This window comes from Eufriesea mexicana, unplaced genomic scaffold (genome assembly GCF_001483705.2).
Source record: "Eufriesea mexicana isolate 0111107269 unplaced genomic scaffold, ASM148370v2 scaffold202, whole genome shotgun sequence".
In the NCBI taxonomy this organism is placed as follows: domain Eukaryota; kingdom Metazoa; phylum Arthropoda; class Insecta; order Hymenoptera; family Apidae; genus Eufriesea; species Eufriesea mexicana.
Genome location: NW_016908372.1, coordinates 1,342,549 through 1,367,723, shown reverse-complemented (window position 1 = coordinate 1,367,723; position 25,175 = coordinate 1,342,549). Strand labels below are relative to the sequence as shown.

At 39.8% G+C, this 25,175-nt stretch overlaps 2 protein-coding genes across 2 annotated transcripts in view; one reads left to right on the top strand and one right to left on the bottom strand.

The window, feature by feature from the left end:
• LOC108555635 (collagen alpha-5(IV) chain) overlaps positions 1 to 3,919 on the bottom strand; it is an 82,447-nt gene extending 78,528 nt beyond the window's left edge. The window contains 1 exon segment of the mRNA XM_017911414.1: positions 3,155 to 3,919. Within this exon segment, the coding sequence (XP_017766903.1) occupies positions 3,155 to 3,283 (129 nt within the window). The 5' untranslated portion in view covers positions 3,284 to 3,919.
• A 104-nt stretch (positions 3,920 to 4,023) lies between these two features.
• Col4a1 (Collagen type IV alpha 1) overlaps positions 4,024 to 25,175 on the top strand; it is a 30,164-nt gene continuing 9,012 nt past the window's right edge. Inside the window, 21 exon segments of the mRNA XM_017911402.1 lie at positions 4,024 to 4,463; positions 5,593 to 5,635; positions 15,403 to 15,541; positions 16,083 to 16,196; positions 19,597 to 20,102; positions 20,697 to 20,831; positions 20,905 to 21,012; positions 21,124 to 21,345; positions 21,446 to 21,625; positions 21,717 to 21,833; positions 21,919 to 22,083; positions 22,217 to 22,519; positions 22,611 to 22,688; positions 22,690 to 22,788; positions 22,900 to 23,121; positions 23,222 to 23,401; positions 23,493 to 23,609; positions 23,695 to 23,859; positions 23,993 to 24,295; positions 24,387 to 24,770; positions 24,936 to 25,142. Of these exon segments, the coding sequence (XP_017766891.1) occupies positions 4,444 to 4,463; positions 5,593 to 5,635; positions 15,403 to 15,541; positions 16,083 to 16,196; positions 19,597 to 20,102; positions 20,697 to 20,831; positions 20,905 to 21,012; positions 21,124 to 21,345; positions 21,446 to 21,625; positions 21,717 to 21,833; positions 21,919 to 22,083; positions 22,217 to 22,519; positions 22,611 to 22,688; positions 22,690 to 22,788; positions 22,900 to 23,121; positions 23,222 to 23,401; positions 23,493 to 23,609; positions 23,695 to 23,859; positions 23,993 to 24,295; positions 24,387 to 24,770; positions 24,936 to 25,142 (3,807 nt within the window). The 5' untranslated portion in view covers positions 4,024 to 4,443.

Below are 25,175 nucleotides of genomic sequence, written 5' to 3'. Positions count from 1 at the left end.
ATAAAGAACTATGAACTTCGAAAAGTTGCATTTTGTATAAACTTCTTTTCACTCACAAAATTTCTTTATTTACGTTCTTCTTTACTACAGTTTCTCCTTCGTATTACGACATAACTTCTCCTCACCTACAAATTTCTCTACTCAAGTTCTCTACTATCCCATTTCCTCTTTTATGTTACGTTCCACATCAAAATTCAAAAGAATACTTTTTCATAAGAATTATAATTTTTCAAAGGATAACGGTGAAAGGCACAATGTGCATTCTCATCGATCCTACCTTGATGAATGAGATACGTGAGAATAGGAAAGGCAATCAATGAGTATCGGTGAATATTTATTTATTACACGTGAAACTCGAATTGGTTACGCAACAAGATTATATTGTTGGGTAAATTTCCGTGTAATTGCAAAAATACTCTTGTATACATTATTCATAACCTCCGTTCTGAAGATAAACGCTTTTAACGGTTTGTGACATCACGCACGAGCCACACGTGAACTCCAGTTGCTGGAAGAGGCGGTTTGCGCGGCTTGCGTGTATACACAACATCCTCCAAACATCGAATATCTATTTTTTCCTCTGAGACTGCGTTCGACCTAATCAGATACGTTTCGACGAAATCGAGGAAACGTCGAGAAACGAAGATCATTTCCGGCAGAGTGTAATTTCTTGGAACAAAAGTGTCAGATGCTTTTGTTTAATTATTGGTAAACATTAAAGAAAAAAAAAAATTAAACGAAAAGATAAAATTATTTAATAAAAGAATTAAAGATAAATTTTTCTTATCTTTGTTCTTGTTTTCTTATCTTTTTCTTATTTTTGTTAATTTCAGAGTACAATTAATTTTATTCTAACAACATAGTAACATAGAATATATCGATTATCGGTCAATAGTAAATAAATTTCTTTGTCTTTTTAATATACGTTATTCGTTTTGTAAAATTTGTTTCGGTTCTTAATTGTTTTAGAATTACGTTAAAAATGAATAAAGTCAATGAATGGAAATGCCGAGCTAGTCATGTACTATCAATTATCTCGCAAGATATTTTCGTTACGCGATAATGGACGAGAAAAATGTTGGATTGGGAAAGAAAACTAAGTGCACGATGTATTCCTGCGTTAACTAGCTCGAGGAAATCCGAACAATCTTCTCGGATTACAGGAATGATTCCGTGGAAGTGTTAATAAAGTAAGTTCTCCGCAAACAATTTAAAACGAGTTCACACGCAGAAATGATACGCCCTATATTTCTAGCCGGTTGCAAGAATTAACTACACGGTCAATTTACTCACCGATACCCAATGAAATTTAGACGTTTCCCGATTTGTTTGTACAGAACATCGCGCCTACGTAAAATATTAACACATAGGAATAAAATCAAAATATTGTTCCAAGCAGTTATACATACGTTTGTTTGTGCTCATTAATGTATTCCGAATCTTTTCCGCCGCTCTTTATCAGGCAGTAAATAAATTTCTAACCTTACTATCCATAGAGACAAATATTTGGAAATTAATTTAAATATCTGCTTAGAATTATCAATCTGTAAGGTGCGTCTAAATATAATATAGATAAATAATATCAATTTTAAAGTCTTACAATGAAAATAAATAATACTATATGATACGCGATGTATAATTACGCTCTTATTTTCATGAAAGTCAAAGTTGATTTTGTAGAAGAACCAGTTGTACGTTTTCAGCAACCGAGTCTCTTAGTACCTGCGAACTAATATTCCGACAATTAAGGTAAATGGAGAGCTTTTTGTTTACTCGTGTACGCTTGGTCCCCATCAGAACTAAAACTTTTAACGCGATATACACAAGTACTTATTTCGTCATTTTGGTTTACGAGCCCCTCTTTCAGCAACAACCTCAATTGTAAAATGAAAAAATTTAAAACCATTGTACCTTGTTTGGTAATCCTAACGTTGACTTGGAACCTAACTATATACATCTTTGTTTCATTGTAAGAAACAAATTACACCAAAAGTAACCAAAATTCTGATAATACGTTACTCGTAAATAAATAGTAAATATGCGTAGTACCTCGAAATAAAATTCATAATGGCGTTAAAATATTCCAACAACATCATACTCTCGAAATATCAAACAAGGCGTGTCGAATTTCCAGAAGAGAATTTATTTGCCACTCGATGGACCTCTCGATCGCGAATCGACGCATGGCCGACATTGCTACACGCATGTGCCGCAAATCGTTGGCACTCGCGTTCCAAAAAGCGACACGAGGTTGCTTCAGATGCTTGTCCGACATCGTGTCGTCTTTCGTTAATTTACTCTCACCTACGTTCATAAACGACGTACCACGTACGATGTGCCATTCGGTTATCGACTTTCTAGGTCTCGCGGCGCGAAAGAAAGCTCGCGGATCTCGTATTGAGATATAACGAGATAACGGCGACCAACCGGAAACGGTGCAGGCGACTTGCTCCGGAGAAGTTCTCGCGTGCCAACTTTGATCAGGCCCGTTTCACGCGGTGAAAATTTGCGATAACTCCGCGGGATACTTTTTCCTTCCTCTCTCCACCTCTCTCACCCCTTCTCCCTCTCTCTCGCGCTCTCTCCTCTCTCTCTCTCTCTCTCTCGTTCACTGTGACTCTGTTCCACCATCGGTGCAGCGATTTCTTGCGCAATCGTGCAGCTGAACAAGCCGGTAGCTCGATATAGATCGATACCCGCGATCGTTGCGAAAGTTCATTCATCGACGATGAACGAATGTCGAATGGTGGATGTTCGTTCGAAATTGAAATAAAATCGTCGTATAAAATCGGCTGTCCTATAAAATGAGCGTAACCGTAGATAGGCTTGTATGGTAACACCACTGGATAAACGACACGTTAGGGGAATCAACGTTAATTCCGCTCCTCTCTCTCTCTCTCTCTCTCGTTCTCTCGCTCTCTCTCTTTTTCTCTAAGCCAAGGTGACGAACGCACGCGATGACGTTAAACGATGACGATGGTGAAAAAGAGTAACACCGTCTAACCGGCGACGCGTGAACGGAGCACAGTTTCGGAAAGAAACGTGTAGATCGGAGGAAAAATTGACGACCCGAGAGAATTAGCCAAGTAGGTAACTAAGCCCTTAATCTACGAACGAACGGTACGCAAGTGGGATATTTCAAGGACTCACTCACCACAGCCTCGGTGACCGGTATCCACGTGACGACCAGTAGGGCAAGGACGCAGGTGACTCGCAGGACAACCGGGAACGGAGGTAACCCGCGGGCTGTGCTGCTGGACGTTGCCGCGGCCCTAGGCCGCATTGTGCCCGACGCTTCTCCTCCTCCTCCTCTTTCTTCTTCCTTCCGTTTTACCTTGCTCGTTTTCCCCGTTTACCTGTGTTCTCGGCCCGTGGAGAGTGCGACGACAGCCCTCTGAATAGCCGATACACCGATCGGGCTATTCTAACGTCGTTCGAATGGCGCACACGGTTGCTCGGATTGCGAGGTCTCCGGTGTGCAGTTAAGAGATGTGTCGTGGTTGGAAAACGATGCGGTGGCTGGTCGGCCAGCCTGTCGACGCAGCGCGTGTCGAAGGGCCAGACAGACGGCCCGCTTGGCCCGTCCTCCCGATCGGTCGCCGCTTCGCGCAGCCAGACAGGCCTAAGTCGGCAGCGGAGGAGGCGCTCTTCTCTCTTCTCCTCTTCGTGAAGCTGTATCCTTGCGCGACCGAGCGCGTCACGGTGGCGGGCAAATGTTCCCCTCTCGCTCTACTCGCCGGTTCTCGCTTCGGTTTGCTCGAGCCAAAGAGACCTACGGCGCGATCGACATCGGCTGAGGCCGTGCAACAGTCCTCGTGCGACGCGCGACCGAGCTCGCCTCGACCCGGTCAGCAATCCTCTCCTCCTCTTCCTCCTCCACCTCCTTCACCACCCTCTCCTTCTTCTTCTCTTCCTCTCTTCTCCAGCTCTCTTCTCCTCTCTTGTCTTCCTCTTCTTCTGCTTCTCTGCTTACTTCCCTCTCCAGCCACGTTCTTCTTCCCTTCCTCCCTTCCTCTCTCTTTCGGCTTCTCCCGCTGTCCTTCCTTCTTGCGCCCTGCTGCTGGTATCTTCTGGTCCCGCAGTTGGCGGAGGCAGGCTGGAGAGTTCGATTCTCTGGACACGAGTGTGGAGATCACAGCGAGAGAGCGGGGGAGGTACAGCGCGAACAGTGTGAGAGCACACGAGCTCTCGCGGAACCGAGAGAAGCCTCTCTCCCGATCCTTTCGGCGGAGGAATTCTAGCTGGCGTGGCTCGGCGGCCGCCTCCACCTTCCTTCCCTCCACCCGAGTTCATTCAGAGCCCTCCCTGGATGGGACGGTCCACACACCACGTCTACTCGGTGCCGGGTTCCCCGCGATATTTTGTGACTGCCTGTCCGTGCGGTGCTCGTGTTAGCCTGTGCTCCTCGGCTCCCTAGACCCGTCGCGGAATAGGGAGGTCGAAATGACCCGGTTGGGATTGCGGTGAGTTACGATTCATCTTACTTTTCTCTTCTTTCCTTAGCTCTTTTCCTATTGCTTACTCTTCTTCGTCTTCTTCGTCTTCTTCGTCGTCCTCTATCTCCTTTCGTTCTTGCACCTCTGGTTTCCCGTCTTCCCGGTAACGTTGCTGGTTCGTCAACCTGTTGTTACGTCAATGATCTCTATATTGCGCGAACACGTGCGTTTAGCAAACGTGCCGTTCGTGCTGCGCTTTCCTACCACGGTGACACGGAAGCATTGTTCGAGATATCTCTCTCCGCTATGAACTCTGACGGGCTACTGCTGTGCGTCGAATAATCGCCTCTCTCTTCACGTACCACTTGCCATCTTAGTTTTCCCAGTCATCCTGCCTAGACCATTGGTACCTGTACCCGCTCCACCGATCCGTACGTTCGCTCCTTTATTTATTTTTCCGGCACTTCTCTCTGCTCGTTCCCCCTCGGTGCACGCGCCACAAGTATTTCAATGACGGACGGAGGGGGTACTTTCATCCCCCCGTTACGTACCGACGGATCGGCGAGTGGATTTCAAGGACGAAACCCGCGCGTGTTTACGGTCAATTATCCTTTTGACGGGGAACGTAGCACCGTCTCGTACCCTTTGTGCCTCAAAACCTGTGTACCCGTCACGTCTTTTCGCCTCGATCGCGCCAGCAATGGATCTTCCAATCCGCGCAATCTGGATACATTTTCGTACTTGGAAGTCCGTCGAAGAAATTCTTGGGGGTCCCAGCGGGGACGTCTTTCATTTTCGCTCCTGTATCCCTCCGACCTTCCATTCTTCTTCTTTTCTATAACACAACCTGGTAAATAAGTTTGACCTGTCAAATTCCTCTTCTAACCACCAAAAATTTCATGAAAATTCAAACCCTCTGTAGACCTTGGGATATATAGTGGTATGTCGAATACCTATTATACTCGATGATTTCTCGTGTGTCAAAAATTGGAAATGCATATTCTTCCAGCATTCAGTCCCCGACCTAAATGCTTGTAACGTGCATCCATGAGAAATAAAGTTTCATTTCGAAGTTATGAAAAACGGAGGTCCCCCTAAATAAATATATCATCTGACAGTCACTTTCGTTTAATAATTATCGAAATTCTCCTTTCAGATTTGTCGCATCCGCAGTCTTCCTGGCCGGGATAGTCAGTGGGGTACGTAGAAAGCAGTTCTACCTTTGATAAGCTCTCCGACCGGTAACGTATTCTCACCCCGTGTATCGTTCGAGACGGAGAGGATCGTGCGATCGGCTCGATCCATTCATCGATTACGCTCGCGTCGGTGCACTCGAGCACGCAATGCACGTGCATCGGGCGTTGCATCGGGCGTTGCATCGGTTAGAAAAAGTCAGTGGAATCGAGAGGATCGCGTTTCGTGACGCGTGCGATTCGACCTTCTGCCTCTTCTCCTCTGTCGTATTGTCTACGTGTTCGAGAATCGAAGGAGTCGCGAGGGCGAAAAAGCTCTATCGAAGGTCGGCAGACCTCTGGCTGGCGTAACACGCGCGACTCGCGCGAACACGTCGATTGGCCGCGCGATTAGATCATCGGGAGCGTCGTTGTCTCTGCGCTCCTCCGCCGAGACGCTCGCGAGGCGTGGGACTTTGAACATTTCTGCTCAATCTGTCCAACGATGTCGATGAAATAGTTTCTAGAATTCCGTGGAATTCGTCGTCAATGACCTGCTGGCATTGTTAAGCGAATTATGCAGACGTTGACTCGTGATTGGAATCTAAATTTATAGGTCGATAGCTGCGCACATGGATTGGTACTTCTAACCGTTCGCACTTTGACAGACTTTGACAGACTTTGACAGACAGATCCTTAATTCCCAATTAACAAGAATTCCAAAGATTTATGATCGATATTAAGTTTGAGATGATGTCACGATGGGTGAAATACTGGATCAAATTATTAATAATTATCGCAAAAAATATTAATATCATTGACTGTCTAGAAAAAAGTTTCCAATTGCTACTTGCTTGTGCAGAAAATAGAATTCTTTAGGTTGAGTGTATGAAAAATTGAACACTAGTCATAGCTTTTTAGTATTAAAATAGAGAAATTTTCAGAAGATAGAATTGATCAGATTGGCTGGTAAATAAGTCATATATAGGTACAATTAAATTGAAATTAGTCGTGATCGCTCATCACTCAGTTCGAGGTTGAGTAAGATAATTCGTACTTCAGTTTATAATCTCTATCAGTATCTCTTCAGTTGATAGACTTCGACGAATTAATCTGAAATCAATATACTACCTCTAGTGTATGTAGTGTATATAGAGCTAGTATCTCGATAGTGACCTCATAGACCGAGTAGGACTTCCAACAAATACGTCTATAAGGCCACTGAAAGCTACACAGCCTCGCAAATTTCTGTAAATAATCCATTTTCTAGCCGAATATATCACCCGAGGAGCTCGTGTTCGTTTTTGCGCGAAGCAATTTTGAAAGGACTATTCCCTAGTTCGATACGGTGCGATGCTAACGAATTGTTCCAGAAACTCGTTCTCCCCCTCGATACACTTTCGACAAATAGTTTCGAGTTTTTCACCGGTCCTCTAGAACACGATTCCGTATGAAAGAACAATCATATAAAGAAATTGTTCTCCAATTCGATGTCGTACAGACACCAAGACTCGCGTCAAGAAATTCTTTATTGCTAACACTTCAGAAACTGATTCTTCGCCAGGCTATGTTACAAGCTGAACGAGTCGCTTCGGAAACCTGTTCTCTGGCAACGCACAATGCAGTTTCGATCCTACCACGAAGCCATAAAATTTTGACAAATTGCAACGTCTTTAAGAAAAAAACCAAAAAGGAGGTTTGCTTCCGACAATGTCGATCTGACGAGGGTGAACCTTCGCCAGTCTCTCTCTCTCAGCCTCTTTCTCTTTATTTTCTCGATGAACTTATGTTCGTAGCGACATGCATCGAGAACACGACCGATAACGAACAGACCAGTTGCGGATGCGATAAGAGTGTTTCTACAGATTTGACGACAAACAACGAAAAGGTGTTAAGACCGAAATAGGGCAGTCGTCTGTTAGCGACCAGTCCGCCTACGACGTCGTAACCGCACTCTGTGTAATTTTATTACGCCACGTACATACACGTGTACCCTGTACAAGCACGCGAGCCAGCTTAGTCACTATTGAAAATAGTTCGGAATTAACCGTGACTGGATTACCATCGTCTGAAGAACTTAATCGTCCTCTCTGGCTTTTCACGACCGCACAGTCTTCTCGCGAGAGGTTGCGGGTCGGAGCGTTGCGTTTGGGGTTGAATAAAAATTTTCCAATTACGCTTTAGAAGTTCACGTGACTTCCCATTGGTCCCGTTGTTTAATTGGTCTCGGATGAAACTGGTTTTTGTCGAGTGAACACCCAGCATATGCAGATTCGAACACTTTGATATCCGCAGTAGAATTTGGTCACACGTTTGTCTTCCCTACTTTCTCTTATCTGACATCGCGAGATTAAGAAGTTTGCGCAGCAAAATCGTCGGAGTATGTTTATTTTGACGGTAGACTTATTTCATCCTGACATTGTCAGCAACACCGTTGCGATTTTCTTTCGCGGATATTCGTGTCGTGACTCGCGATGACACGAATCGATAGGCGATCGTTTCGTTTCGATCCTCTGAATGCACCTGGCCGAGGTTCAGGGTAACCTTCGCGGGTAGAATCGTGGGTAAAATTCTTCGATTTCCTCTGCTCCGTCCGTGGATAGGGCTGCCATTGCGTCTACTATAAAATTTTCGAGTTTCATGTATGCTCAGTGACGCGTGAAACGCGAAAAATTGCATCGCCAGGCGGCAACGACTCGTGTCGTAGCGAAAGTGTTTAGTTAGAGGAACGGGTTTATGGAGCGGCGGGATTAATGATGATCGTTGTGGAGTCAATTGCACGTTAAACGCTCTTAAAGACGGCATAACTCGCAGATAAATCGCGGCGGATGAAATTGTGATTACGGATAGTTGTTACGATGGTGTATGAACTCGTTTCACGGATGGAACATGCTAATTAGCGGGCAAACACTTGTCTAGATCTGATGAAAGGTTAGGGTAACGAGCAAAATAGATACTCCGCGAAGAATATCATGTTTCACGTTTCGACGTAATGAGATTACTTTATGCGTGATATATTATCTGTAACTTCGGTAAAAGATGATCGAGAAATTTTTTATTTCACGAAAAATACGAAAGACATCTTATTCAATTTTGAATATGCGATGTTGAATTTTTTGTTCGAAAGATTTAATAAAAAGATCGAATAGCCGGTAAAATATATATTTTATGTATCCATATAATTGGATTATCTTATGTATGAAGTATTATCTGTAACTTAAATGGGAGATAACTGAGAGATACTTTATTTTACAAAAAATGCGAAAAAGATTTTTTTTCTTATTTCAAATGTAGGATATTAAATTTCTTTTCTTTTTGTATATTTGAAATGAATCGAATTTTTGTTATTGTTTATTTTTACTTATTGTCAAAATTTTTTGTTATTACTCAAGTTCCAATAGATCAATAATTAAAATGTAAGTTTAGAAATATTTAAATTATTCAGCTGTCTTTGTTTGGCTATAGTTTCTTTGATTCGCATTAGAACATGAAACACAAGATACACAGTTACACACGATTCTTATGTATACTTGAGGAAGAATAACATTGGAAGAAAGGAAATGTAAAACCAACTGGTTATGTAAGATTTATTATCGTATAAAAACATTAAAGTAACTCGCAAATATTTCTAAATATAATTCCTATTTTTTATAAAAAAATACTTAACAAATAACAAAACAATATTTATTATATAATTGTTTTTAGAAAAATGACTAGATTTTTGTCATTTAGGTAACATAAATACCATTAAAATAGCTATTAATATATCCACTTCATCCATTTCACACGAGCCATTTTATTATCAAGACACACTACTCTGCATTTCATCCAAACCAATTCAAATTGTCACACTAATCTATCGACACTCGTCAACTACCGAACAAAAGCAGCTCATAAAGATTGCCCCTTTGTGTGCTACGCAGATTACTTCATGCAATGCTACAATCTTATTTCGAGCTGAACTCATAAGTGTTCTCGTGTAGTTGCGTCCACAAAATAATCGTTTGGTTCTTTCGTCATGTTCATCGTCATGCACACCATCACTACGCGTGGTTATAAGCCCTTTACAAACTGAAATAAAATGGCTGGAAGAACTGTACCCCAAAAGTTGACAGACTACCGTTAAATTCTACCTTTATGCTTTGATATTGACGTCAGATGATCATAAATCAATTTGCCAATTGTACATTCATTATTTGTCGATATGAAGTCAAACAAAATAAATTTCTATAAACGATTTTCAGAAAATTTGTTGCTTGTCAGCTGATTTCAAGGAGTTGAATGGTTGTATCGGTACGGTTGGCTAATTATTGTTGAGCTGTTTGCTCAGTGATAACGTCGATAAAGTATAAATTAACTTTGTTTAATTACATACTTGAGTTAAACTTTAATACAATAGACATACAGCTCGTAATAGATCAACTGATTTTGAGAAATTGATCTAACGTGTCGGTATAGTCAGCTAGCTACTCTCAAAGTATATCTCAGGGACCGTGTAATGACGTGAAATAATTGGAAATTAACTACGTTTAATTATACATTCATATCGAAACTTGCCAACTCGACGCAAGTTAACTAATTTCGAGAAGTTGAACGACTGAGTGAATATAGTCAGTTAACTATCATCGAGTTATTTCTCAGAGGCCAAGTAACAATGCCAAGTAGTTTGGTACAAATTAATTAATTTCCAGACGTTGAACAGTTGTATCAGGTCAATCAGCCAACTATTATCAAACTAATATCTCAGCAATTGTGTAGTAACATTAAACAATTATAAATGAACTCCGTTTAATTTGCGTCGAATTTCGGTTTATATACATTTATCAGTTGGTTCAATATTATCAAGTCTATTTCAGTGATTGTTCAATAATACCAAGTAATTGCAAACTAACTTCATATAAATATATTTTCGCGCCGAGCATTAATAACTGATTATAAATCACCCGATTTCGTGAAATTAATCACGATTATGTCAACCCAGTTAGCCTGCTATCACCAAATTGTACCTCAGTGGCTATATAATTACGTCGAATAATCGAAAATTAGCTTTTCTTAATTATATATTCGTGTCGACACCTAACCCCTATGGGTACTACAATTGGTAGCTCGGCACAAACAGACTAATTTCGAAAAGTTGAATGGATCATGTCAATATAATCATTTATCATCCATCAATTCAACTCAATTCCATAGTATTTAACTATATATATATATTTATATCAAACTCTAGTAGTTTGACAAAAGTCAACCAATTTCAAAAATTCAAACGATCGTATCGCTATATAGTCAACCAACCATCGTCAAACTGTACCTCAACAACCACATAAATACATCAAGCTAACTTCATTCCACGATACACGCTCTCTCTCTCTCTCTCTCTCTCCACTGAAAACACACCAAATCACACCAATAAATCCAAAAATAAAAGAAGAAGGAAGATATATCCGTACCATCGGAAAACTTCTTACAGCGCAGCAGTCTACCATGTCGTCCAATTTAGAGTGGCGAAACGATTGTATTCGTATATACATCCGGCTGTCCGCATACTGCGTCTTCAGCGATGGTATCTCAGTCTGTAGGAGTCTTTACGAGTACGCGGCATCCGACAAGATTGTAAAAATTGCTAGCCAACGAATTAGCGGGCCTCGTCCTACGCCGTGTTAACGTTCCTCGTTAAAACCGCTCGAATGTGGCGGTGAGGGAAAAAATAAAGGGCAGAAAGGAAGAACAGAGAGAAGTGGAAGATCGGGAACGATGAAACGCAGGACGAAGGAGGATCGATGGAACGAAGGACCGTTTTAGGGATCCAAGTGGAGACCTGGATGGCTGGTTACGTAATCGCAGATTCACGAAGGCGGCCAAGAAATGCGATAAAAGGAACGATCCTTGAACCGTCACGAGAAGATAGTCTCTCCGTATCTGGAATAAGAAAATTGGGCTGGTTTCGTTGAACGAAATGTCCGCGTAGATTGAGCCGTTTTCGTGGATGCTCGGGGACAGAGATGCGTGTGACGTTGACGATAATTCGGTTGGATGATTTTGCCAGTGCAGGAAACAGGGATTCCATTTACCAGGATAATTTTCTTTGAATTCTTTCCTTGATTTTTAGTGATTTTATCAAGGTACAGTGTTGGTGATGGATACATAAGAGATAAGACTTGAACGATATTTCCATCGTCTCAAGAAAAGAATTATATAGGTCCCTAGATCGTAGATCAAAGTGTTTATGGATAGATAGGATCGTGTGTGATTTAAGTTTCTAGTTCGAGAAGAATATGAATATATTTGTTTGTTGACTTTTCTTGAATTTGAAAAGAAATTGATAAAGGTTTTTGTAATAGAACTAGTAACTTGCTAGATAAGATAAAAGAAAAGATAAATTATAGTAATCACATCCGCTGAGAGAATAATTATTAATTTTAGATGCTAGGTAACGTGGTACATCGCCATGATTGAAATATACGATGATTAGAATTAACCGGTAATGCAATCAATATTTATCGAATACATTTCAAATAGATTTTCTATGATTTAATGTCCCTGTTAATTCAGTAACGAAGTTATTCAATCGAAGAACAGTTTATAAATGAAAATTTATATAGTTAAAATTTTTTCCAATTTCGAACATTTAAATGTTACTACAACGTTATTATAACGTCGAGTAATCTTTCTTATTTTTCATTTTATTTTTGTCATGCATGGATTAAAGCTAGATGGAATAATTTAACGCTAATGCAGCCACGTAACGTCTATCATTCATTGTTTGGAAATAAGCACATTATCGAAGGATAGTTATGCCAATTTCGTATTCATAGCAGTTTTTCTAATTTTAAATATCAATTATCATTTTCACGGTACTTCTTGCTATCTAACACAGCTGAAACTACCTGTGTTTATAAAAGGACTAACTAGATCTAATCAGAATCAAACGACTCATTTCTTTACGACATTGCGACTATCGTTGTAGAATTCAGGATCAATCAAAATCGCCGCGTAAAAATTAATTTGTACGAAAAGTAAACTTATTTGCATAAGAAGAATAGTACGAAATTTGAGACTCACGAATCGACGTATAGCGAAGCAATAATTTCTCGAAACGATTCGAAATACGAAGGATTTCATTTCCGCGGCAGTAAATTAAGGAAGTGTGAGCCCGTACATATTTTCAGCAGTGATGTCAGTAAATCTGTTTCGCGTTTAACTGATACCGAGGTCGCCGTGAATTATCGTATTATCAGCGAGTTTTGAGTATCCAGAATGAGGATTGAAAAATTATACGTCACGTGACCGCACCACGTGATCAACGCAAGCGCGAATATTAACCACAAAAATAATAAACGATTTTACCTTCGTGATTCGATGTTTCCATAAGAATAAATTGCTGGTGGCAAATCTATCGCGTCAAACCACGCAGTAAATTATCGAAAACGATATCTAATGAACATATTAATTAATACCTGCATTACAGCACGATGGAGAATTAGTCAAACGTCAAAGAAAGTTTCGTACAATAATTATCTCTTGTTTAACGCAAACTCGCCTCAATTAGACACATTAACCATGTTAAGTAACCAATAAAGCACTATTCCATCATTTTCAAGGTTTCCCTTTTCGCCGCATGTAATGTTTGCAATGTTCGTACGATATTCCAAAATATAGTGCACGTACACATCCTTCCTATATAACGAGACGTATAATCGATTATTAACAGAAGAAAATCTTTTGCTTATCTTTCTAATACTCTTTACAAGAATATATTTATTTACAGCGTACGCAAAAACCATAAAACACGTTCGTCTAACCTCGAAATTTATCATGTCCGCCGAGCTATCGAATACTTTTGCAAATACAGGCAATTTCTCGCTCTCGAAATTTTCTACGCTCTTTCTACTTCTTTCCACCAACTTTCCCAAGACGTGTCGCACCGTCGTGACACGATTATCTTCCGTTCCGATAAAGACCGTGCTTTCATTCATCTGTTTCGAAGGAAACGCTGGTAACGCGAGCGGCTCAGCGCGGCCAGAAAGGGAATCAAAGAGGAACAGAGTAACGGCGCGTTATTTCGAAACGATAACGAGCCAACGCTATCTCCCCGCGCTTCCTGTCAGCGCGTACCAACCCTAAACTGAAAAAGAAAAGAGGATAAAACTTGAAAACGAGGGCAAGACAATGACTTTCTGCGAACGAGATGAGTCATCGGCTGAATCAAGCTAATCTATATATTATGATCGCCGGACGTGAAATAGGGCTAGATCAACAATCAAGGTAGCAATTGGATGTGTCGAAAGATGTTTAGAAAACTGTAATGTTCGTCTCGTACGTGTTTGAACAATGTATTTGAAATGTTGCGTGCTTCTATGAGTCGGAAGAGATTTTGGAGAGTTGGTGGAAGGTCAAGGCAGTAATAGTGACGTTTGGATTTGTGAAGAATTAATTTTGTATGGCAATTCGATTTAAATAGCAAAATTTGATGTTTATAGTGTAGTGGGTATTTAACTTTGAAGTTTATTATTTTCTTTTTGAGGGTGGGGGGTGTTTCGAATGCTTGGATTTATTGGGACTGCATTGAATTATTATTAATTTTCAATTGTGAGTAAGTTTCATTATTTTAAGGTGTAAACGAAGTTTATGGTATACTGGTGTGTGAAAGTTCATTTTATGAAAATTTCGCGGATTAAAGATGTATTCTGCCACATAAGAAGCATAGCTGATAACTTATCGACAGTTGATGCAACTTTAGAAGTATTAAGAAGTAAGAAGATCCTCTTGAAACCACTTTTAATCTTCATATCCAAGCATTTGATACATACGCTTAGCTCTGCTTCTTTAGCTCAGCGTGGACACATAATGTGGCTTTTATTTTAATCAAGTCATATTAAATTAGGATTATTTTCATTACATGTTTTTTATTTTTTCTTATTTATAATTTATAAAACTTGATTCTTTTTTATTGCGTTAACATATATTTATTTTTACACTTGAATTTGATTTTTTTCTTTTTTTATTGTATCCTAGTATTTATTTTTGTACGAATTTTTCAGTCTTTTAAATCACTTAGTAGACTTCAACTTATATATACAATAAATGAATGAATATTAAAATTAATTTGTAACTTATTTCTTTTTTTAATTAATACAATTCATAAACTTTTTAGGTAATGTATACAACTACTTTTAAAGGTACTAACAATATTTTGTTTTCACAGTGTTTGATATTTACTGAAGAAAGTTTATTGCATGACAATTAATTTCCTCGCTGTCTATTTAATTATATTAAATATTAAACCATAAGATATGTTACACATTCAGTATTTAACCTTGTTAATGGTATTTCGTCTATTTGATAACATACGAAACTACTTACTACATATCAGTGATCGATACGCTTGGTCGGTAAAGTAGTTTATAGATCTCTGAAGTCTGCAGGATCTAGATCTCAGTCGATACATGTACCTCACATCTTTATATCGATTACCGCATAAGTAGCCGATCGAGTTTGGTATACTACAAACCTATTACATATCATATTTATCACAAAAACTTCATAATTCTTTCTTGCAACTTATTTAACATACCAAAAAATTATTTTTATATCATTTTTTCTCAAGATTCGAACATCATATTTGTATAATAAGTTGCACTTAATAAAAAGACGCAATGATTGATATTAAAAAAATTAAAACAATGAACCAATGAAATGAAAAAATGAATACGTCCTTATAATTATGTGATTATTTCTTTTTCTAAGGTATCGAGAACAATTCCTGCTTCATTTTGTGCTCTTTCTATTTTCAGCAATATAATCACACATCATGGTCGCACAATCCTCCGCCTGTTGTTCCACTCGGACGAGGTGATATCGGAAAACCAAATACTACAGATGACGATTATAATATTTCACCACGATGGAAACCTTTTGTTACGAACAACGAAGGTAACCGCGGGATTTATCTCTTCTCGATTTCCTCTCTATACAGGACGAAAAATTCAGCCACACCACTTGTCGACAAGTTTAATTGAATAATATTTTAGTTCCATATACGGATATCCAGGATAACTCCTTTTTATGTACTTTTTATACACTAACGAAATGGAAGATTATCCTTGGAAAAGTTTATAGACAACGCGAATAAATACTTTCACCGATATACCAAAATTTAATTTTGTTTCTCTGAAAATTTCTATTCCATTTTCTTCGTCATTTTCTCGTGCAATCCGAAACTCAAATAAATTGAAGAATTAATTGTTTCTCGTACTTCCATTTATTTTCCTCGTTTCATTCTTATTTAATTTTCCACTTGTAAAATTTTCCAATTTATATAAGAATTAAACAATATGATTTTCTCGTACTTCCATTTATTTTTCTCGTTTCATTCTTATTTAATTTTCCACTTGTAAAATTTTTCTTTCCAATTTATATAAGAATTAAACAATATGGTGATATTTGATAAATTAGTTTTCAATTTAATTCGCAGATTCGGAGGAAGCAGACAGGCGGTACTTAAGTTCAAACGATGATCGATCCAGATACCCCGACGGTGATGACTTTGGTCAGAGAACCGATGACTTCGAATTTCAAAGCGGCTATGGTAATAAATTTAATCAAACAGTCCTCGACAAAAATTATAACCTTGATAAACAAGTGCGATATGGTTTATTTTTCTGAAAAATAAAATCGCGTTTTATCTCGTTCAGTAGCATTCTGGTACTGTGCAGACCAGCGTAAAGTTCCCTTGTAGTTACCAAGTTATCGAAGGCTCCTCTTATATCGCGGGCAAAATAAATTTCTTATCGAAATTTTTTGTTAGACGTGTTATGAAACGTGTTATGAAACATTCAAGGAATTTTAAAGGAAATTTATTTCACTCGTGGGTAATATGAATTTTGTGCATCATTTCGTCTGTCGAGGATTCCTCTTCAGGAGGTTCTGTCGTCGGTACTGCCTTCCCAACGTAACTAACATCAAAGAACCTGAAATTTAGTTTTTCCCTTTGTGTCGCCATTCATATTTTTTCTTTCATCTGTTTAAAAATTGAATTATTATTTCCTAGTAGCCCATGCAATTTCTTAAATAGGTTTTTCATGGAAATATTGTATTATTAAAATGGTAATTAGTTAAGTGACTAAAATAAAATGGGTATGATTGCTAAAAAAAGTAAATTGAAGTAGATATTATCTCAAAACTCATGTTACATAAATGTAAAAGCGTACTTTTCGAGTTTCGAGTATTTTAATAGTTAAAAGTAAAACTCATGCCATCATGCAATCGGTATTATAAAAGAACGGTGTATTTTCTGCATTATGATACGAGAAAAATTCACTAATTGTATCAAAATAACTCGAACGTGATAAGGTATTTTCTTTCTCTCTTAAAAAATTAATAAAATTGACAGAGTCCATTTCAGTCTTATACATTTCATACTATACCTAACTTAGTAAAAGATACATAGGACATTTTAAACTAATAGCATAACTTGAAATGCAGTTAGGATAAATGAATCGGGCTCTTCTCAGACCTCTACAAAGTCTTTAGAGCTGCCTAACTTTACTTAAAAGTTAAAAAGCGCGTAGAACTTCGAATACTTTAGCATGTCTCTTTCTCCAAAAACGAAGAATGCGAGAAAGGATATTTCGACTTAAGAAACCCAAGTATATCTCCATTTTAATGACAAAAATATGTAGGAAAGGAGATCGTAATATTTATCGATATTATAGTGTCGATAATTGAGACGAACAGTATAAATATATTCCATAAATCAAAATGAAAAATATCAGTTGGCAATATTTTTGTTAAGGACAAGCATCGTCCATCTTCCCAACCATTGTAATGGCTACACCGCAATATTCTGAAATTTACGAATTCAACTTGAGCCTGCTAATTAACGAGACCGTTTATCTTTTGTCTTTACAAGCGTGGTGTAATAGTTTCCTATTAATCGATAATGCCAGCGGTTATTGTGCGCGCGCAAGTTTATGGTGTTCCATAAAATTTAACGGGCTAATGGAAAATTGAATTTTGAAAAGGTATGAAACTCGGGTCGCCTGAGCTACGAACGGATTACTTTCATAAAAGAACGGAACAAGTGCTCTCGGTATCGTGGTTCGTTCTATCGAAAATTTATTAAATTTTCCACAATGAAACGGTAACGAGTAACGAGAATTTTATTTCAACGTTTCTTCTTTAACCCCGTATTTGCGATTCTTCGATTTTATGATGCTTTAACTTCGCGGATCCCTGTTTTACGATCCAGGGATTATCCTTCGTCATCGACGAAATTATTTATTCAAGTTTGCTCCTATTATCCATTCCCTTTGTTTCCAACTTCATTTCAATTTCGATTTGTTCTAATACGAGCACGATAGAATATTGATTAATTAGAATATAACTGTGGTTTAAAAGTAGCAGAAAATTTCTGAACAAATAATCGATTTTAATGATGAATTCTTTAACTTTACATTTTCAATTAATAGGCTAGAAAAATTCATAGTTTCACATAAATCAACCCCTTGCCTCACTAATTATTTTCAATTTTATGGCTTAAAATAAGGCAGTTCTTAAATTTCTGAACAAATAATCGATTTTAATGATGAATTCTTTAACTTTACATTTTCAATTAATAGACTAGAAAATTTATAGTTTCACATAAATTAACCCCTTGCCTCACTAATTATTTTCAATTTTATGGCTTAAAATAAGGCAGTTCGAAGTCGTGTGTCTGTTCTGAGTCATCATTATAATCATATTCACTTTCTAATAAATCAGTATCATCCTCGTCGTGGCACTTGTAGCTGCACTCAGGTATGCTTATTTCGAATGCACTTTCCTATGTGTCTAAATCACTGGCTATAATAAGACTAATAAACATAAATAATCGGAAGAACACGATCCAATTACCAACAGGTAAAAATCAGGCTATCCGATGCTACATAAATCTGTTTGCTTGTAGTAATTAGATGATTTACTCGAGACAGGTTCAAGTGAGCACGCCTTCAGCTAATTTGTAAAGCTTGCTCTTATTGGAAAGGTAAAATTATATTCTAACACGGAAATGAATAAATTTGTTATAACAATAATAACTTGGACATTATAGAAGGATCAAATCGTCTTAAAATTCCCATTAGGTTACTTCAGCTGTCAGCTTGAATATATTCGAGATATTGATTTATGTATTTGAGATAATAAGGTAAGCGGTTAACTCTTCGCAGATGGGACTATGTTTTTAATTAAAAATCTGTTTGAATGAAAAATAAAGGAACGATAGATCCGAAAATTCATTTTTTAATACTCTTATGTTCTTTTGCAAGAAAATATATTTTCAGACGTATGAAGTTTTCGCATGAATATAAAATATATCAAAAGGCAGCGAGAACTTTTAGTATCCCAATATCTCTTTACATCCTTTGCAACAATGTTTCTCCACAAGAGCACGGATTCGATCGAAATTCCAGCGATCGCACAATGCCATTATTTCCCAACCACTGTTCCAATTCATTCCAATCCAATTCCATCCTCCGCAGTATAGTTCATTTGTTCGATTTGTCTGCTGCGATATAAAGCAAGGATTAATCCACGCGTGCATAAAAATAGCGCGAATAGTTGGAATACTTCTTTAACATCTTGTTTTCCCTTTAATACAAAGACACGATTTCATCGAAATGTCAGAGATCACGCAGCACCGCTACTTCTCAACCCACCGTTCCAATTCATTCCAATCCATTTCTATCTTCCACAGCCTAGTTCACCTGTTTCGAGATAATCAGGCAAGAAGTTAACTCACACGTGTATAAAAATTTCACACAGCTTCCATCATTTCTGCGTTCCCTCAACACCCAAAGACGCGTCTCTTTCAAAATTCCAGCGATCGCACAATACCACTATTTCCCAGCCCATTTGCAACTGGCATTCCAATTCATTCCAATCCACTTCCACCCTCCATACCATAGTTCATCTGTTCGATTCATCTGCTACGAGTAATCTCCTTCTATCAGGTGGCCTGGAACAAGGATCCTACAACCAGGGACAAGGATCCTATAACCAGGGACAAGGATCCTACAACCAGGGACAAGGATCCTACAACCAGGGACAAGGATCTTACAACCAAGGACAAGGATCCTACAACCAGGGACAAGGACAAACCCCTCTGGATCCATACAATCAAGGAAGCGATCCTTACGGTGATAGATCTCGAGGATACGATGACCCTTATTACGGAAGAAGAGGTGAAGCTGACAGAGAACAAGGCCCCAAAGATCCTTATGGCGATACCTATGGAGAAAGCCATGGATCCAGAGACGATTACGACCGCACAGATCCTTACAGACGTGTCTACTCGCAAGGTCATCGAGGAGGAGGAGGAGGTTATGGCGCGGCTGGAGACTCGGACAATTATCCGAGCAGTTACACAGCTGTGCCAGTTCCAGGACACGTTAGAAGGCAAAACTGTACCGGTTCGGGCTGCTGCGTACCGAAATGTTTCGCTGAGAAAGGCTCCAGGGTAAGTATTTGTCCAAGCAATAATGCCGTTAATGGATCTCCATTGTTAGTCAAGGAACCATTATTTTAATCTTTAAACAGTCTTGCGTTCATCAAGTAGTTTCTTTTCGATCCTGCATCTCGACGATGATCGATCTAAGAAATGGTCGCGGTTTTGGATAACAGATTGCTCTCTTCGCGTTGCTGCAGAGTTTGATCGGTGTTTGTTGAGAGAAAATGAAGAGGGTTAGAAAATAATTAGATACTTGAGTAATAGATAACAGTTTTCAAATTAATCTTTTGTTCGCAATATATATATAGTGAAACTGTTTTTAATTTTAGATCAAAGCAACGTCATATAGATTTTCATCAAATTAACTACCGCAAATTTTGTTATAGTTCGGATTATAATCGCGGGTAACCGTCACGTTAACAAGGTTCAATTATAATAGTCGTGTTACATGTTGTTAGTTACTAACATATAACATAACATATTCCTTTGTCGTATTTATTTTTGAATAACAATAAACGAATTGAGGAAATAGAGTTTATAGTTTTTGGTTTTCACCATTGTTAAATCCTACTGTACTGAATTTATCTTGACTTTTGCATACAGGGTGCTCCAGGTATAATGGGACCACAAGGTCCAAAGGGCCAAAAGGGATTTCCAGGAACGGAAGGTCTTCTAGGGCCAAAAGGAGAGAAAGGTGATCCTGGTCCTCAGGGACCACGTGGATCAAAAGGTGACAGAGTATGTACATGTTTGCGAATCCAGTTAGGTTAATTTTAGATTCTACCGATTCTAATTATGCCGATTATCCTAGGGTAAAATGGGCGTGCCTGGATTCTCTGGTATAAATGGTGTTCCTGGAGTTCAAGGTTCGCCTGGTGCTCCTGGTCTTTCTGGTCGTGATGGTTGTAATGGAACAGACGTACGTGTACTGCTAATAACCACCGCTATTCATACACGTTATAATACATATCGCAATTTACATTAGAGATAATTACGGACTTTCCAAATTTACATTGATTTCTCCTTTCAGGGTGAACCTGGTGTCCGTGGTCGTCCTGGAGAGCCAGGTCCTCGTGGTTTCCGTGGTTCTCCGGGGCCCAAAGGAGACAAGGGTCAACCAGGATTCGCTGGTAGATTCCCTGTAGGCCAAAAGGGAGAACCGGGTATCGATGGCGTCAGAGGACCGCCAGGTCCACCCGGACCCCAAGGAGAACATGGGCTTTCAGGGCCAAAAGGTGAACGTGGCCTTGATGTAAGTAATCTTCCGTATTTATATACATGTATATTCCTCGTGCATTTAATCGTAACAGAACTAATAAGGTGTTGATTTTGAATATTAAACTGTTATTCAGGGTGTACCTGGTCTTCCGGGGCAAAAAGGAGAAAAAGGTAATATGGGACTCAAGTTCGAGGGTCCAAAAGGTGATAAAGGACAAAAGGGTGAGCTAGGTCCTCCTGGAACGTCTGGTCCCTTAATACCATTTGGTGTGATTGAAGAAGTAACGGGTAAACAAGGAGACCGTGGTGATAAGGTATTTCATAAGACAGCGAATATGTTTGATAAATTGAATGAATCGAACGATTTCATCGTTTATTTACATTTTGTTTTGTTTGTAATAATAGGGTGAAAGGGGACCGGATGGTATGAAAGGAGAACCAGGACCAATTGGCGATCATGGTATAAGTGGTAGTTCAGGTATGAAAGGAGAAAAAGGACTTCCAGGAGCACCAGGTGTTCGCGTAAGTTCACTTAGATTGATATAGTTCGATAATAGATTAAAAATATAGAGTAGTATAAATTAATTGGCCCATTCGATGTTTCTAGGGCAGGGATGGTTTCTCTGGTCCACCTGGTCCACCTGGACGTAAAGGTGACCGAGGTTATGATGGATTAGATGGTCTTCCTGGTCGTCCTGGACAGAAAGGAGAACCAGGTCGAGATGGGTCTATGGGAGTTTCAGGCTTACGAGGACCTCCTGGTCCACCAGGAGTGAGTACCATTTGTATTAATTAATTTTTCTTTTCATGAACTAAATATGCTCTTAGAATTGCAATATCTTGCAATACTCGGTTAGTTGATTAATAAATTAACATGTATTTCTAATTATGAACTACGTATTTAGGGTGGCAAAGGTACACCAGGACCACCAGGACCAAAAGGACCACAAGGTTTCCCAGGACCTACTGGACCTCGGGGTGCCGATGGATATCCAGGAGACCCAGGTCCGAAAGGTCCTATTGGTCTATCGGGAGGACCTGGTTCACAAGGTATCCCTGGTCCCGAAGGATTGCCAGGAGAAAAAGGAGGGAAAGGAGAGCCTGGCATCACTGGATTCCCGGGACCAACTGGCCCCCGTGGATTCGATGGTCCTCCAGGTCCATCAGGACCTCGGGGGACGCCAGGAGAGGCAGGCATATCAATTGTGGTAAGTATCAGCTCTGTAATTAACACAAAGATATAATCAAATTAAACGATCTTATAACATTTTCAAGATTATGAAATATATTTGTATGTAGGGACCTAAAGGAATGGATGGATCGCCAGGTTTTGATGGAGAAAAAGGGCAAAAGGGAGAACGTGGTTACGCAGGTTTTGGGCGTGCCTGGATTCTCTGGTATAAATGGTGTTCCTGGAGTTCAAGGTTCGCCTGGTGCTCCTGGTCTTTCTGGTCGTGATGGTTGTAATGGAACAGACGTACGTGTACTGCTAATAACCACCGCTATTCATACACGTTATAATACATATCGCAATTTACATTAGAGATAATTACGGACTTTCCAAATTTACATTGATTTCTCCTTTCAGGGTGAACCTGGTGTCCGTGGTCGTCCTGGAGAGCCAGGTCCTCGTGGTTTCCGTGGTTCTCCGGGGCCCAAAGGAGACAAGGGTCAACCAGGATTCGCTGGTAGATTCCCTGTAGGCCAAAAGGGAGAACCGGGTATCGATGGCGTCAGAGGACCGCCAGGTCCACCCGGACCCCAAGGAGAACATGGGCTTTCAGGGCCAAAAGGTGAACGTGGCCTTGATGTAAGTAATCTTCCGTATTTATATACATGTATATTCCTCGTGCATTTAATCGTAACAGAACTAATAAGGTGTTGATTTTGAATATTAAACTGTTATTCAGGGTGTACCTGGTCTTCCGGGGCAAAAAGGAGAAAAAGGTAATATGGGACTCAAGTTCGAGGGTCCAAAAGGTGATAAAGGACAAAAGGGTGAGCTAGGTCCTCCTGGAACGTCTGGTCCCTTAATACCATTTGGTGTGATTGAAGAAGTAACGGGTAAACAAGGAGACCGTGGTGATAAGGTATTTCATAAGACAGCGAATATGTTTGATAAATTGAATGAATCGAACGATTTCATCGTTTATTTACATTTTGTTTTGTTTGTAATAATAGGGTGAAAGGGGACCGGATGGTATGAAAGGAGAACCAGGACCAATTGGCGATCATGGTATAAGTGGTAGTTCAGGTATGAAAGGAGAAAAAGGACTTCCAGGAGCACCAGGTGTTCGCGTAAGTTCACTTAGATTGATATAGTTCGATAATAGATTAAAAATATAGAGTAGTATAAATTAATTGGCCCATTCGATGTTTCTAGGGCAGGGATGGTTTCTCTGGTCCACCTGGTCCACCTGGACGTAAAGGTGACCGAGGTTATGATGGATTAGATGGTCTTCCTGGTCGTCCTGGACAGAAAGGAGAACCAGGTCGAGATGGGTCTATGGGAGTTTCAGGCTTACGAGGACCTCCTGGTCCACCAGGAGTGAGTACCATTTGTATTAATTAATTTTTCTTTTCATGAACTAAATATGCTCTTAGAATTGCAATATCTTGCAATACTCGGTTAGTTGATTAATAAATTAACATGTATTTCTAATTATGAACTACGTATTTAGGGTGGCAAAGGTACACCAGGACCACCAGGACCAAAAGGACCACAAGGTTTCCCAGGACCTACTGGACCTCGGGGTGCCGATGGATATCCAGGAGACCCAGGTCCGAAAGGTCCTATTGGTCTATCGGGAGGACCTGGTTCACAAGGTATCCCTGGTCCCGAAGGATTGCCAGGAGAAAAAGGAGGGAAAGGAGAGCCTGGCATCACTGGATTCCCGGGACCAACTGGCCCCCGTGGATTCGATGGTCCTCCAGGTCCATCAGGACCTCGGGGGACGCCAGGAGAGGCAGGCATATCAATTGTGGTAAGTATCAGCTCTGTAATTAACACAAAGATATAATCAAATTAAACGATCTTATAACATTTTCAAGATTATGAAATATATTTGTATGTAGGGACCTAAAGGAATGGATGGATCGCCAGGTTTTGATGGAGAAAAAGGGCAAAAGGGAGAACGTGGTTACGCAGGTTCACGTGGTTTCCCTGGTGACTCTTTGGATGGTATTCCAGGAGCACCGGGTGAATCTGGCTTACCAGGTGAACCAGGAACTCCAGGAAAAGAAGGCACACCGGGATATCCAGGAGCACCTGGTGAGAAAGGAGACATAGGAGGTCGTTGTCAAGACTGCTTGCCAGGAGCACATGGAGCAAAAGGAGATCGTGGTTTGGACGGCGCACCTGGACTTCTTGGTCCTCGAGGTCCCCCTGGAGAACGAGGGTTACTTGGAGAACCTGGTTCAGACGGACTACCCGGGCCAATAGGACCACCAGGACCACCGGTATCTTGAACAATTGTGACTTTGACATTTCGAATTTTCGAGTTTCTTGAAACTAAGTTATTTATTAATATGTATTTTCTTTTCCTTCTTTTTCTTTTCTTTTTCTAATTTCACAGTGGAGATCTATGAAAAATCTCTTTTAAATTCCACTTCTTCGATTAACAGGGGAAAGATGGTATTCCCGGTGCATCTGGCCCCCAAGGAGAACCTGGTACCCCTGCGACAGTTTCATTAAGTATGATTCATTTGGAGAAAGGGGAGAAAGGTTTAAGAGGAGAAACAGGAAGACCTGGTCCGCCAGGGCCACTAGGTCCTCCTGGAGAGAAAGGTTCGCTTGGATTTGAAGGCTTCCCGGGACCAAAGGGTACTGCTGTAAGTTATAATTTCTGATACTCATTTATCCTA